General features: G+C 46.7%; 1 protein-coding gene across 3 annotated transcripts in view; it reads right to left on the reverse strand.

The window, feature by feature from the left end:
- The window catches only part of ADAM8 (ADAM metallopeptidase domain 8), a 212,902-nt gene that overhangs the window by 83,609 nt on the left and 112,222 nt on the right, over positions 1-17,071 (reverse strand). For all 3 annotated transcript variants that reach the window (XM_069611055.1, XM_069611054.1, XM_069611053.1), the window contains exon 7: positions 13,460-13,525. In XM_069611055.1, the coding sequence (XP_069467156.1) occupies positions 13,460-13,525 (66 nt within the window). The remainder of the gene's footprint in view (positions 1-13,459; positions 13,526-17,071) is intronic.

The following is a 17,071-nucleotide window of genomic DNA, read 5'->3' on the forward strand; positions in this document are numbered from 1 at the left end:
ACATTTGGTCGAAAAAAATTGGTCGACCAGACAAATGGTCGAACCAATTTGGTTGAAAACCAAATGGTCGAATTTTTTATTTTTTTTATTTTAACCCTTTTTTTTATTTTTCTGGGGGGGTCCCCCCCCAACCCCCTTTTTTTCTCTAAAAACCCCTTTTTTAACTAAACGAAAACCCGAAAAATAAATATATAAATAAAAAAAAAAATTCGACCATTTGGTTTTCGACCAAATTGCGTCGACCAAATTGCAGTCGACCAGTTTTTTTTCGACGAATTGACTGGACACCCTTGTGGCATCCATGGGTGTCAATAGAGGCAGCAATTGATTCCCCTGTGTTGCTACCTGCAATCTTGGTGGACTATTTTCGAACCACTAATGGTACCACTCTGACCTTTGGCCATTTGGAAATTAGTATATAATTCCTTTATTGTTTGCTCAGTTAAGGAAGATGGTTGTTTGTACTAATTATTGATCACTGTTTCTCAAGATGCTGCACAAGCATGTTTACACCACAGATTATTTAATAAAAAATGCCCAGGCTCATCTTCACGGTCAGGTTTCAGTTGAAATCCTTCCCTATGTTGCCATCGGAGGTCAAAGGGCATATGGTGTTACTTCTCAAGTTGTGTAGACAACTCTACCCATGCACATACTTACAACTGGGAAAACAGAACAACAGCTGCAGCTAAGAAATACACATTAACACTTTTATCCAGAGAGCACACTCCGGCTGAGAATGGAATACTTCACTTTAAAACCAAGCACAGAACTATTGTCGACAATGAACCACTGTCCTTAAAGTTCTGAACATAGAACTGCAGATGAGAATAAAATACAACCCGCATTGGAGACAACACAGAACTATAACTTAGATACAATAACTGCTCCTAGTACTGGTCCGACAGCAGACCTAGTGCTATGTTGGAAGCACTTTCCTTATGGTCAGAGTACAGAATTTCAGAGGAGAGTGAAATGCTTCCCCTAGTGGCCAAAAGAGGACCTACGTTTGTGAAGGAATCACTGTCCATACTGGGCAGAATGCAGAACTACAGGTGGCATGGAAACACTCCCCCAGCTGGTTAAAATGCAGAAGTGCAGCTGACATAGGCACAGCCCCCACTTGCAGAAGTACAGGCCATAAATCTCCTGCCCACCACACTGATAAATAAGTGAGACATAAACATTGACCTTACTGTCTAGTGGGGAAAACACTACCTCTACTGTACAGAGAATAGGACTATTGCTAAGAACGACACACTTCCCCAATGACCACAAGTGAGAACCACAGTGGATTAAGAAACAATGCAACCTAATGGCATAAAATAAAGTGGTAGAGCTGAGTATGGACCACTGCAGCTGCTGGCCTGAGTGCAGCAATACAGCTGAGGACAGAACACTGCCTTTACTCTTGAGAGACGCAAAAAAGGTGAGAACGGCAACTGCAGAAACGGCCCGCTTTGACCATCTGAAAGATCTAATAGGTAAAGGATAAGCACCTAGGGCAACGGAGGGGGTATATTGGAAGGGAGATTATAAACCTCTTCATACTTCATTTAGGATCAATGGAGGTGTGCAGTCTCTATGGATGCTGTTTTACGTGTTTATTCAAGGCCTGCATCTTGTAAGATGTGTGGCACAGCGAGTAGAGTGCTCGCGTTGACATCAGTGCAGAGCCTGCGAACGCAGGTTCGAATCCCGGCAGCGCCAAACTCAGCGTTTCATCCTTCCGAGGTCGATAAATGAGCACCACACACCGTGGGTAATAATAAGCAGCGCTCAGATACCTGAGGGTTCGTAGCGCTATATAAATGCCAAATTATTATTATTATTATGGGGGGTTGGGGAAGGGGGGGGAGAAAAGAAACAATAGAATGAAATATTTCACCTTGGAAAATGATGGAATGAATCATCAACAGCTGTATTTTATGTACAGCTGCAACCATAACATGACATATTAAAATTAAAAACTGCACTAAAAAATAGCATCTCTTCAAGTGGTTAATATGCTCCAATGAGAGCTGAACACTCCTTCAAAGAGTCAGGAGAAAAAGCAGGAAAGTTGTTAGCATACTCGGTTATAAAAATGGAGATGAATGAAAATAATAGCAGGCTCCAGCACCAAAATTGGAAGTCTTGTGTGCTGTAGATAAAAGAAAAAATGATTGATAATTTGGTTGAAGAACACTCCCAACTCTTTACATATGAAGTCTTGGATGTCGGCCCCCGAATTGATATGATATATTTTATTTATATTGCGCTTGTACACAAGCCTTTCTAAGCTGCATTGTTACACCAGTCCTGGTCAAGGATGACATTGTGTCTTTAAAGACCAATATAGATAAATTGGAAATATCAGAGACACAATAAAGAAAATGAGCTCTCCGGGAAATTCTATCAGTGATGTATTTCTCTTCTCTTTCTGCTTCTGGGTGAATGCTTGAAGGTGTTGTTGCCTCTCTATAGTTTTCAACCATCTTTGAAACAAGTCCTTGTGTCAGACGCTGCTACAGAAGGAGGGGACAAAAGATATCCGCTGGAACATTGGCAAACTGGATGATGAGAGCAATTACAAAATGACTCACAGGACATTGATCAGGTGCCATTTTTGACAAGCAAGGAAGTGATCATATCCGGCTGTTTCTTAATAAAAAGGGTTATTCCCTGAACACTTGCTCAATTTCATAGAAATCCGGGTAACTAGTGATGAAAGCATGTTTCCTGTATATGTGTGAAAATGTTCTGTTTCTAAATCTGGTAGCGGCAGGAAACCTAGTTCACCACATGCAGTGATCACAATCGATTCTGCCAAGGAGGTGTTTCATACAGTAAAGTGGGCATTTATGTATGAAGCCCTGGCCAAGTACTGCTCACCAAGACAAGAAATGATACTCACAAAACATACTCATATCATATAGATGAAGGCCCAAAAGCTGGCAAAAACAAAGAGGTGATGGCTGGAAGGTTTAGAATGAATTTTAACCTCTGGCATTGCTCTGGACAACCCTCCCGACCATCGTTCTTCGCCTGCCAAGCCATTACAAAAAGGGAAAGACCATATGCAAACCCGGCTTGGTGCCACCCCAAAAGGGGCAATCCAGCCCGAATGACTTGGTCACATCCCTTCTGCATGAGACCACAAGCATCCCCAAACATGTTTCAGCATTGCTGGGCCTTATCAGTGAGGAGTAGCTTGGGTCTCTAGGCCACGCAGCCACAAGACACAAGTCTGGCATCTCATCCCACTCGGGGTGACAGAGCAAAAACAAAGAGGTGATGGCTGGAAGGTTTAGAATGAATCTTAACCTCTGGCATTGCTCTGGGCAACCCTGCCAGACCATCGTTCTTTGCCTGCCAAGTCATTCCAGAAGGGGCAAGACCATATGCAAATCAGGCTTCGTCCCACCCCAAGTTGGGTCATAATCTAGCATAAAATTGCCAAATGCTAACCACTACAGGTGTGAAGTAGACAGCAGATTCATTTAATAGAAATGCATACAACCATATTCCAGAGGCCACTAGGTATATCACAATGTATGCCCCATTACAGATTGGATTGCAAACACTGATGTGTGTGAAAAAGGTTTACCACCACCATATACCCATATAAAAAATACAAATAAATAAATATACATTGCAAACGGATGCCTGGAACACTTTCAGGCTTAATTACACTATAGCAGAAACAAGGACCAACTAGTTCCGGCTGAATGTCCTCAGGGTCAATTTTTTTCCACAAAACCTTTTCAAAAACATATATTGCTGCCATCAGTAGTTGTGTAACAATCACTAGTATAAACAGTAAGTCTCAACCTGCAGTCACAGAACCAATAACAAGATACAAGAAGTTTCATGTATTGCCACTTCACAATTGTGCCAGTTATGGGTTATTGGGTACTTGAATCGAACTTTGATTTAAAACCTTTGTAGGAGTATGAAGTTGAGGGTTGTTTTGGCCTTATGTGGCTCTGTGACTGCAGGTTGAGACATTTCTATCAAGTGAATCAGCTGTTTTCTTCACATTTGTTGTGTTTAGCATTCTGCAGTGTTTATCTACTCTACATTATAATCCAGCTTTTGGGCATTCATCTACATGATATGAGTTACAATTATATGTTTTTGTGAGTATCATTTTTGTCCTTGTTTAAGTGCAATCCCCGATACTCGGATACCTTGGGGTTCTCCTCTCTCTTGATTAGTCAGGTACTGATTCCCAGCAGAATTTAGGACAGTGGTCAAACTATAACATGCGAATATATCCTCCTCTCCTTCACCAAATTCCTTACTCACTGAGGCTTCCACAGTCTCGCAAGAGCTGAGCCGGGTCTATCCGCTATTTACACGCCTCTGTTTGTCCCATACGTAGAAACACTGACCCTAGCCATTTGGAAATGAAGTCTTTGGTTTTAGGGACTTCAGTTAGAATATCTACTATGTGCAAATAATATTCCTCTCAGCCTTTGACGAGTCAATTTCAAGTATTTTAAAAGTGCTTCTTAAATTCAGGAGATACACGTTATATCAGGTATAGTTATAGAAATAAGAGGTAATGGAACTTTCAGAATTCTTATTTTATGGTAAACGTCAAATAACATGTCTTGAGATGGACAAACAATGAGTGAAATACTTAGACATCTACATCACATCGCATTTAGAAATCCACATCACAAAAAACTTTACAAATAAACCTAAAAACTGATATTGAACCCTTACTTGATAAAATGCAGCAGACTTTAAGAGTTGGTCACTGCTCAGCCTCGCCCTTTGTGGCAAAGCGAGCTCCGTCTAAATGATAACTGTCCCCAAATGGATCTATACTTTTAAATCATTACTTATAAATATGTTCTCTTATACGGCATTTGTATAGCGCCTAATGCTATTGGTATGGCCTCAAAGCGCTGTGGGGTGAACACCTTTGGAGGACTGAAGTCTGAGGTACCAGAATTGAAAGGAGGATTTTGGAATGTGTGCATGCATGTTGGCCAGCACGACAGGGCCATCTTAAGCACTTTTGGGGCCCGGGGCACGGACACCTTTGGGGGTCCCCTCCATCGAGGCAAAGGAATTAAGGTATCCAGAATATCTGGTAGTGTCCCCCTCATCACTATCACAACACATAGCTTGGCATGTTACCTCCCAGCGATTAAAATAGCCAATGGTACTCCCTTTCAGTCCGCTTACCCTCTTCATTCTCACTGTAATAAAACAAATAAATAATTAGCATTTCATGGCCAACATCAGCAGTCCATGACAAGGCAACTTGCATTCTAGGGTACTCTTCATCATTAGCAGCCACGAGGAAGGTAAAGGGCACTCTTCATCATTAGCAACCACGAGGAAGGTACAGGACACTCTTCATCATTAGTAACCACAGGGCACTCTTCATCATTAGCAGCCACCAGGAAGGTAGAGGACACGCTTCATCATTAGCAGCCACGTGGAAGGTACAGGGCACTCTTCATCATTAGCAGCCACGTGGAAGCTACAGGGCACTCTTCATCATTAGCAGCCATGTGGAAGGTACAGGGCACTCTTCATCATTAGCAGCCACGTGGAAGGTACAGGACACTCTTCATCATTAGCAGCCACAAGGAAGGTTCAGGGCACTCTTCATCATTAGCAGCCACGAGGAAGGTTCAGGGCACTCTTCATCATTACCAGCCACCAGCTTCGTGTCTCGATCATCAAGGGAAGGATTTAGGTGCTAACATACTATTTGATGTGATCCTAAAAGATTACATCTGGTTTTCTCTTTTGTATTTTGTATTTATAAACATACACAAAAACTTTTCGGTTGTACAAAAAAGCGAATTGTTTTTGTGCCAAATGAGCAGACCTTGAAATGTGCTTGCCAGAGTCCTGCAATATCTGATCTGCACTCTTTTATTTAGGACCCCTTCTGCTGAAATGACCTACATAAAAAGTCAGATCTGGTAATGAATGGGCTAAAAAATACCCCCTGCATGTAAGAAGCCAACCTTTTCAAGGAAGCCAGGACTGTAATGTCAGTGAAATACGTTGATTTGTCCAGGTTCACTGTATCATCTGACGGGGAAGCCAGGATAGAAGCATGAACGCTTTGGTTCCACAGTCTTGAATTTGCATACCTAATCACTTCTCAGACTAAGGGCCTCATTACGACCCAGGCGGTAAGTTACCGCCTGGGTCGTACCCTTACCACCATGGTGTAAACTACGTTTACACCATGGTGGATGGCGGATTTACCGCCCCATTCCAAGGTGAGTGGGGTGGTAAATCCCCATTTCCCATTTTACCCTTCCCCATTCCCATTTTTGCCTCATAGGGCATAATGGGAGTGGGGAAGGCGCTAATTACGCCACCGTAAATTACGGTGGCGTAATTAGCACCAAGGTCCCTTAGCGCCATGGATTTTAACGCCTGCAAAAAGCAGGCGTTAAACTCACCATGGCGCTAAGGGACCTCGGAATCAGGCGTTAAGGGTCGGCGCCGTTTACGGTGCCGTTAACCCCTTAACGCCTGTTTCGTAATGAGGGCCAAACACTTTATAGACTTCATTTGAGGCAGCTGCCCAGGTTTTACTATCCTCCATCTGCAGAAAACAATTTCTAGACCTTCACCATACTGCTACTATATTAGTTATTTTTATAGCAACCACAGGTATAGCTATACTGCTGAAAATAGCTCCTGTTGCACTACAAAACAAAGTACACATAGCTGCAGATTTATCAACTTCAAACATAGGAAAGGCTGAGTTTGCTGGAATTCAGTATTATAATCTTGCATATGAACACAAATCTCTGCAATTACTGCAATTAATGCTTAACACGCTGAGCTATCTTCTAAACCAATTTGGCACTCACATTTACCAGTATGCATTTCAACTTTGGCTATTGCACATGATCAATATAATTCCCATAGAAAGGTGACATTGCTATAGGAGTTGTAGTGAACACACAAACTATGTGTGGGACAGTGAACACAGAAAGCATTACAGGATGAATTGAACCAAGCAGAAAGCATTTGTTACAACAGACAGGCAATAGTTTCAGAGCCTCAGCAACATGCCATACAATATCTTGACGTGTGCTATTTAAGTTTTGTAAACAAGGGTCACTCATTTCTGGGGGCCCCCCTCCAAGGTGGGGGCCTGGGGCAAGTGCCCCCTTTGCCCTCCCATAAAGACGTCACTGCAGCACAAAGGTACTTAGGGATGGCTAAATCCATGCTAGTGACCCATGGAGATCTGGCTAGTGGATGGGTGTTGTAATAGACTGTCGGGAGAGTAGGCGAGCCAAGGAGACTGAATATGTGCCCAAAGAGAGCGATTTCTTTGGTAGGACGCAGCTGCATTCCAATGGCAGAGTGATGTGCGTTATGAAAGTGAGTAATTAATTATTGCGGATGTATGCGGGTGGGTGGTCGTGCCCGGGAGGGATACAGCTAAATTCCATTGAGATGGAGTGCTATACGTATCAGAGAATCAAGGATGAAATCTAGTTGGGGTGTGGGTATTCAAATCGTATCATATGGAGCGGCTGGACTCATTTCTGTGCGCGCTAGGTACTGTCTTGTTGTCTCCTCAAGTGACTCATGAGTGCCCCCACCTACCTGTCTGGGATTTATATGCCACCCAGAAGGTGGACTAGGTCAGTCAAGGTGCAGAAGGGAAGAGCCGGGTCTGTCATGCCTTCTGGAAGGCAAGGTGATCCTCTATGTAGTGGATGCTAAATGGGATCAAGATGGTGGGAGCTTGGATGGAGGAAGAAGACCCCCCTATTTTGGTCCATTTTGCGACTGGCATGACAAGGAAGAGAGCTGTGCCTGGTCTCATGTTTCTGGTAGGCCTGTAGGCTGTGAGCTTGCGTGACAGATATTCTGATCCTATGTTCTGCAGAGCTTGGTGGGTGATGCACATTGCCTTGAAGGTGGATTGTATCAATAAAGGATTCTTACATTGGATTGATGGCGTTATCCAGTCTTTTCTTTGGGGAAGCATGGCGCATGGACGAATAACATGGCAAAAACTGTAAATAAAAATTCAGAAGGTGGGTCCTGTTTTACCAGATCACCACAGTTATTAGAGAGGTATCATTATTATTCAGCTCTAGGTAATGTTACCTTGTTGGTCAGAAAAAAGATGGTAACTCTCCTAAGGTTCATGTTAGAAATCCAACTGATGTTTCCAATCACTCTGTGCCTATCTTTTCCAACAGATTACTGTCTTTAGGGCGTCAAATTATCCACTTCTCTACTTGTATGAACATTTTGGCTCCCCTTTATGAAGGAGACAAAAGGCAGCAAGTCTGTTGTCTAGTAGTGGAATGTTTATTTGTGGCAATCCATTGATTAAGATGGATACAAATGTAATATTGAGGGAGGAAAGGATGTCAAGGGGGATTTGATCAGTTGGCTAGGAGTGAAGTGGCCTTATGGTTTCACTTTTTGATCACAAGCGCTCATATGTTTTACACAATTTAGAGTGTTTGGATATAATCAGGTAGAATTGGTTTCCTGTGGCAGAGCACGTTGATTGTTCACAGGACAATCAGCAATAAGGTTTATGATTCATAAAGTTTAGTGTAAACTCTAGGGTCCTATGTCCCTACGCTCAGGAAATTCCAATCATATAGTTCTGTGTGAGTCTGGGTGGCCAGGCCTTCTCATACTCGATCACCATCAGAAAGGTGGACAAAACTATGAATAATACCAAAACTATTAATAATAACAGCGACTACCTTCAATTGAAACTCACCATCTCTCACCAATGCACCATCACCCTACACCTCATATATCGACCACCAGGACCCTTAGGAGACTTCCAGGCTTCCATCACCCACCTCCTGGCGGACAACCTTAAAAAGTCCTCCAAAGCCATTCTCCTTGGAGACATCAACCTTGGCCTCAATGACGCCAAAGACCCTGCGGCCAAAGCTCTTGACACAGCCCTAGCCACCCTAGGATTCATTAACACCATCACCAACCCCACACATGCCCTAGGCAGATCTCTAGACTGGATCGCCCACCACAATTGTCCCCTCACAGTCACAGGCAACACCCCCACCCCTTGGTCGGATCACCACACCATCACCTTCAACATCCCCACCACTACATCCACCTCCCACTCCCCTATACCCTTACCTCCAGCCCTTACAAGGAGTGCCCGTCAATTGACCAAAGAAAGACTCTTCCCCTTCTTACAGGGACCTGCCTTTAGAGCCCCATTTCCTAACGACTCAGAAACCCTGGCCAAAAACTACGATACTGCCATCACGGCAGCAATCAATACCATCGCCCCACTTAAACCACGCAAAACTAAACCCACTAGACACGCTAATGCGTGGTTCACCCAAGACCTTCTAAAACTACGCATCGACAAACGAGCAGCACTAGCTCTTTGGCAAACTTCCCGGGATGATAAAGACAAACTCAACTTCAAATCCCTTGCAAATAAGTATAAGAAAGCCATCATTAAAGCCAAAGCTAAATCTTTCGAAGATAGAATCACGGAGGCCAAATCAAACACCAAGGAAATGTTCGCCATATTCAGGGAACTTGAAACCCCCACACCCACCCCCCAAAACTTCACCAAGGATAAAGAATGGTGTGACAACATCCAAACTGCCATGCGCAATAAGATCAGCACCCTCCAAGCCAAAATCGTGAACACTAAACTATCACTTTCCACCCACATTACACCCTCCCCACCACCACCGCCCCCCTCACCCACAGAGGCCCCACCCACCTTCTCTTTTAAAACCATCCAAGAAAAAGACATGATCAACATCATGAAAAACATAAAACCCTCCAATTGCAAAATCGACCCCTGTCCTGCCTCCATCATCAAAGACTGTGCAGACACCCTGGCGCCCTTCCTAACAGCCTTCGTCAACGCCTCCTTCACCACAGGGAAAGTCCCCACTTGCCTCAAGGAAGCATGGGTCCGACCCCTCATAAAGAAACCCACACTTGACCCCACCTCCCCTAATAACTACCGCCCCATCACCACTGTCCCTTTCCTCCTCAAGATCCTAGACAAAGCAGCCTACCTGCAGGTCCAGCAATTCCTTGAAGAACAGAACCTCCTTGGACTGAGACAATCCGGCTTTCGCCCCAGACACGGGACAGAGACTGCCCTACTCGACCTTAAAAACCAAATGGACGACGCAAGGGAGCAAGGCAAACTTGTCTTGCTCCTTCTCCTGGACCTGTCGGCAGCCTTTGATCTTGTATCCCACGACATCCTCTACCACCACCTCTCCTCCACAGCCAACTTCTCTCAAGAAGCCACCACATGGATCACCTCCTTCCTCCAAGACAGGACCATGCAGGTCTTCTCTGACCTAGCCACGGCATCACCCTCCATCATGCTATGTGGGGTCCCCCAAGGCTCCTGCCTCTCCCCCACCCTCTATAACATCTTCACCCGCCCCCTCTTCCTCATCCTTGACGCCATGGGCATCTCTTATACCAACTACGCCGACGATACACAGATCCTTCTCACCCTGACAGGAGACTATGACACGGACTCTGCCACCCTTAACAACATCTACAACACAATCCAAATGTGGATGGCTATCAACGGCCTCTGCCTTAACTCCGACAAAACCGAGCTCCTACTCGTAGGCTCCCCTGACACCATCAAAAAACTCGACGCACAGTTTAGTCACTTCACTATTGACTCAATCAGGATCCCAGTACTAGACACAGTAAAAACACTAGGCGTCTACTTAGACTCCGACCTATCCATGACCAGACAAGTAAACGCCATTGCCTCCTCTGCTGCTTACCATGCAAAACTCCTTAACGCAATCAGACCTTATCTGTCAAAAGAAATATGCACTAACATAGCCAGGGCCATTACTGGCTCACAGCTTGATTATTGCAATAGTCTCTTCCTAGGGACCTCCAACAAAAACCTTGAAAAGCTCCAAGTAATACAGAACAATGCCCTGCGTGCTGCACAAGGCATTGCCAAGAGAGAGCACATCACCGCTGCCAGAAAAGCATCCCACTGGCTCCCCATAAAGGAAAGGATCTTAGTCAAAGCTCTAAGCATCACCCACAAATGCGTCCATCTCATCGCCCCAATGTACCTTTCCCAGAGGATCCTCCCGGTCTCCTCCGCAAGACCCACCAGGTCACCCTATGCCAGCATGCTCTCAGTACCCAGGGTAAAAAGAGCCAGAGCAGGGGGCTCTAGCTTCCCGTACCTCGCTGCCGTACACTGGAACACCCTCCCCAGCTCCTTGCGCTCTGAACCCTCACTGGCCGCCTTTCGAAAAGCCTTGAAAACGACCCTGTTCACCTAACAAACATATGCCTAGCCTTCATGAATGTTCATGTATGATGCATTACGTGGTATGACACCACCTATATCTGATCACAGGTCACTGCCTCACTGTTAACCCAAGGCACAACCTGTACCCATTGTAACTAAGTTTTCCTTACAAGTAACAGTGCCACAATGCCCCCGGGCTGTCTGCGCGCTATATAAATGTAATAAATAAATAAATAAATAAATACACTTCTGCTAAGTCTTTAGAACACTATCCCAAATGGGCTCACAACCTCCGACCTCCAGCTTTCCAGGAGCTTTCCAAAACCTGCTGGTTCATTTCATATTTGTAGAACTACAATGATCCTTCCTTTGTGAGGGCTAGTGAGGTGATGTTTCCATTTAGCGCAAGATGGCTTCTCCGGAAGCAGTAGTGAACTCTTTGAGTCTGCATCAACGTGACACAAAAAGACTTTCCAAACTTCTGTCCTTGGGGTGTCAGTCGTGCTCTGCAGAGTAATTGGTTGGATTGAAAATAATAATGTATGTGCGTTATTCCGGGAACAACGGGGATGGGCAATGAAGAAAGTAAAACATAATTTAGGTTGGTGGTAGATCATGAATGGCCTGATATTGTTTCTAACTGGGCAAGGATGAGGTTAACCCTCATTAACGATTGTCTGAAGCTGTTGTAAATCCACCAAAAGATCCTCTTGCAATGTGATTGGTCACCAGGAAAGAGGCTTAAGGTGGGATTGTGAGATGCTTAGCGACACCTGCCTTGGAGTGCAGTGTGTTCTTCACCATTGGGCAGGACATTTTCCATTCGCTGGACCGTGTGCTTCAGCTGCAGCTGCCACAAACCTCTCCTGGCGATAGGCTGGGGATATTGCTCAGGTCCCCAGCCTGCATGCATTTAAATAAAAACATACATTAAACAAAGGGTTTAGTAATTGCAAAAAAATGTGACGGCAACGCGAATTGAAATGTGGGTAGAAGAGGTGCCAAATAAAGCAACCTTTGGAAGAGTTCATAGACATACTGCATGTTCATATTTTAGTTCGGGGTGACTTTAGTTAACTTGTGAGGTTCTTTGGATGTGGTATGCTAGTGTCGTGCCACTGACGCCCCCGCCCTTGTCTTCTTTATGTTGGCTTATTTTGTTACGTGTTGGTTTCTGAAACCCTTTGTTATATACTATAAATCATCCACAAACAAATGTGAAGAAGAACGTTCAACCAATGTGCATGTACCTGGTGTGCAATTATATACTGCATGAGAGTAAATTCTTCAAGGAAATTGTAGCCAGAGAACGGAGTTGCAACCGAGAAGGAGTCACTGTCCTGTAGAACAGGTGTAGGAATAGCACCTGGGAAAGAAACAGCGCCCCTGCTCACAAAGGATGAGAACTGTGGCAAGAGGAAAAGCGCTCCTACTGTATATAGATGAAGACCACAGCTGAGACAGAAACATTGCTCCTACTGATCAGAGGTGACAGCTGCATCTGAGATAGAAACACCACTCCTATTCTTTATAGCTGGCAGGAATACAGCCACCAAGGAAACGCTGTCCCTACTGGCCAAGACGCAGAATTACAAGTGCAAGGAAATACTGCCTCTACCGACCAGAACACAGTCTACATATGAAAATAAATATTGTCTCTGACGGTCAGAACAAGTTGCAAATGCAAATCCAAAATTGCCAATCTCCTAATGGGAGCACAGACAGCGAGCACCAGCCTCAGGGAGAAATCCACCAGGCATCTCAAGGGCACCTTTATCATCACAGCGGCCAATGCTGGGAGCTTTAGCTGCTCTCTGGTGCCTGAGGATCGCCAGGCACTCGGGATTCCTTCTGGCTGCAAAAGGAGGGTCTCGATAGGGAAACAATAATCTCCATTTACCCCCTGATACTACCAAGCAACATACGCATGCTCTCTGATTGACTCCTTAGCCGGAGTTGTAGTGCTGCAGCACCATGGATTGATATTGGCTGCAAGCGAAGGTGGGCGATCTCCAGCGGGAAGGAATTATTTCCAGAAAAAGCTCTCTTCATTTACTCCCTGATACCACCAAGAACTTCCGAATGCTCACCGAATGACTCCTTAGTCCTAGTGCTGCGGCACAACGGATTGCTACTTACGGCCTAGATGGGATATCCCATGACGATTTGCCTATGGGGTGTGGGGCAGAGCACGCTCACCTCAGTATTGTCCACCACCAGCAACAGCTCCACGTATCTCGTCCCCTTCTGCAATGGGGCGGATTTCTGCAGGGAAAAAACAGAAGATATCACACACCGTCGTCAGATCTGCCTGCAACATGTAGATCTGTGTTAGAAAAAAACCTGAATTCAATGTCATAAAGCAAAACCCTGTACTTATACAAACTGAACATGTACATGCTGTCTCACTTCCACAGGATTGGGTGACAGTCCTCTTAAATCTAATCGATGAGCAGACTCTGGTGTGCGACGTATCAGTAATGATGCAATGCTTTTTAATGGTTCTTTTTTTAGGTAAATCGAGCGCAAATCCACTTCCCTCCCATTGTTTGTTTAGATATTTGCATACCAACCCATTTCTTGCAATCTTTTTGTTTTTAGATAGAATGTCTTTTGAATAGTGTCATTACTGCCAATGCCAAAATATACCAGCGATCTGTCCCTGATGTTTCCACTTGTCATAATGAGAACATACATGTCACGTTCCTCCACCTAAAGTGCAGGTAACCTTAACATCTGAGAGGATTCTCCCCTTCATCGAACAGGTCAGAGCTCTCTCGCCATGGTGCGTACATGGGAGAGTTCTCTTGCCTACATTGAAACCTGTAATAGCTCTCTACCTCCAGCTGATCAGGCAAAAGCTCTATTACCTACACTGAAACATGTAAGAGGTCTCTTACGCCTTCCACTAAATCTGGAAACGTGTTCCACCTACACCAGAGAAGGCAAAGGCTCTTAGCCTATTTGAACTAAAACATTTGACCTAATGAACAATTTGGTTGTTTTTAGCATGGATGATTTGGCCTTCAGGGCAATTTGGTCGCATCTATTGCACAATACCAACCCTGGAGAGTGGGAGGTGTGGGGGTGTCCCCCGCTCCTCATGTCTGATATTTTGCAATTTCAAGGTTGGCGGGGTGTTCCCTGCTTCCTTAAAATTGGAGGCGGGGGACAAAAAAAAATGCATGTGTGTTTGAATTGGGCCCTGAGCAGATAAATTGCAGTCAGTTTGTCGCACACAAAAGAAATTCGGTCAAACACACCCAAACCCACCAGAACAGGTGCGAACTCTAGTACCTACATTCTGAATAGATGGATGAAAGCTTTCTCACATACACACCCAGAGATACGAGATCCCTCACTTACACATCTACACGGAAGATCTCTCTCATCTACTCAGCCAAAGATAAGATATCGTTCACACTCACAGACTACCATAGAGCATATTTACCTGCATTTTAATGGGTGAAACCCCTCAAACTTGCACCGGAACAGAAGGTATGAGCCTTTTCACCTGGACCTGAAACGGTGAAAGTTCTCCTGTCTGCCACTGAACAGGTGCACGCTTTCTGGTCTACACATGAAGAGGTTAATGATCCCTGGCCCATACCTGAACAGGAAAAACGCTGACTTACACTTAAGACGGTAAATGCGGAAGGCCACCAGGGGGTGTGCAGACTATGGCAGCCTGAAGCCGGAGCTCCCGACAATCTGAGCTGAGATAGGGGATAGAGCACCCCCTCCCCCGCGACCCCTCCGCGGGTCACTCTCGGCCTGCTGAAGTGGTAAGATCCGGGGGCCCCCCGGCCGAAAGAGCGGAGTCAGAAGACCCCTGGGTGCCCGAAAATGAGACCCCCAGCCCAGTGAGAGGAGCCGTGAGCAACCCGCGTGCCGCCGGAGCAGCTTGAAGGTATGCAGCGTTTCGGAGCCGCCAAAGCCCACCGGTGCACCCATTCTCTCCCCCCCACCCATCTGGAGTGGACGCCAGGAGTTCTGGGGGCGAACCCGTCCGCGGGGGCCCGAGGCATTGGGGGACGGAGCTGGAGTGAGGCAGGAGCCCCTCACCCCATTCGATGGTGCTCCACACCAGGGGCCCAGACCCACTGGCAGTGAAGACGCCCGCCTGGCCCCAGACCAGAACGCAGAGGCGAGCAGTGGGGGAGCCGTGACCCCAGCCCACGGATTTCTGAGACGCCACCCGAGCAGAGGCACCGCGGGCCGGGACACACAGGCCCATCATAGCCCCGGGAGGAGGGGAGGAGCCTCCCCCGGCCCGTGCGCGGACGAGGCCCCAGCTGGAGGACACCTGATCCCGCGGAGCCCTGTTGGACGTGGGTGGGCTGTAGGAGCGGCTCTACGGCTACCGGGCTCTCGGCCTCCCCCTGTGGGGGCAGTGGATGGGAGGACAATCCTGCACTCACCGAGGGATCGGAAATAAGGTGGTGGAGGCCCTGCACCCAGAATCTATCCAGGTGGTGGCCCCTGGTTTCCACCCCAGGGCGTGTGCCCGCCTGATGGCGCAGTAAGAAGGGAGTACGGACAGCCGAAATAGGCCGGTGCGGCACGAGCGCTGACCCACCACCCCCCGAGTGAACATCCCGCGGTTCTGCCCCGGCAGACGCCACCAACCCCTTTCCATACCCCCTCCCCCGCAGAAGTGACAGGAGGACTCGAAAGGACACGAGGAGAATGGATCGGGTGTGTGGCTCCCACCCAGAGGTTGGTGGGGCGTGTGCCCGCCCAGAGGCTGTCTGTCAGAGACGGTTAAGACAGAAGGAAAGAGGGCAGACTCTCAATTTGGACCTCTCAGTTACTCCCCGAGGGACATTAGCCGGAGGGAGGGGAAGGGGGGCCTGATGAGCTGGAAAAAAACGCTCCAGGAATATCGGTACCAGGACTCCAGAGGTGAGAACAGCGGCCCGGATCGAAAGAGTGCAATGGCCCAATCGGAGACTCTCCCCCCATCCACCATAACAATGGAAAAGGGTTTCGCCTCCGTGTTACAGGAGATCAGGGACATTCGTGCGGACATTGCTCAGAAAATGGAAAAAATGGACCAGAGGGTGGACAAGGTTGAGGACAGACTGTTACAGCTGGAGACCAACCAATCATCGTCGTCGACCCAAGAGATGGAAATGAACTTGAGACTGTCGGCCCTGGAAAAAAGGGATGAAGAGAGGGCCAGGCAAATGGACGATTTCGAAAACATGGAGCGGAGGAACAACCTCAGAATTTTCAGGGTTCCGGAGACGGAGGGAGAAACGGAGAGGGATCTGGTCCGGGCGGTGAGAGACATCATCACCCTCCTCTTCCCGGAGGACATGACAACGGAACCAACGTTCGACCGGGTCCACAGAGCTGGAGGCAGGAGGGGGGCTCCCCGGTCCATCTTGGTCCGATTTCATTATTTCACAGAAAAAGTGAAGGTGCTGGAGGAGGCCAGGAAGGCACGGGAGATTAAGTATAACAATGCTCTGGTGTCAATTTTTCAGGACCTCTCTTCGTACACACTGGCCAAACGCAGGATGTGCCACCCCCTAACGCAGTTGTTAAAGGGAAAGGGAGTGCGCTATAGATGGGGTTACCCCTTTTCCCGCACGTTTGAGTACATGGGCCAGCGGATGACCCTGGTCACGGAGGAGGACATAAGGGGTGCCATTCAAGACTATGTGACGGATCCGGCTCCGCAGAGGGAACCCACAGGGTTGTCCACAGAAGGCGCTAGAGGGCACGGGCCTCAGGGAGATAGGAGAAGGAAGACAGGGTCAAGGAAATTCAGAAAATTAAACTCGCCATCCCCAGTGAAGGATA

This window comes from Ambystoma mexicanum, chromosome 8 (assembly GCF_040938575.1).
Source record: "Ambystoma mexicanum isolate Mex_15411 chromosome 8, UKY_AmexF1_1, whole genome shotgun sequence".
Classification (NCBI taxonomy): domain Eukaryota; kingdom Metazoa; phylum Chordata; class Amphibia; order Caudata; family Ambystomatidae; genus Ambystoma; species Ambystoma mexicanum.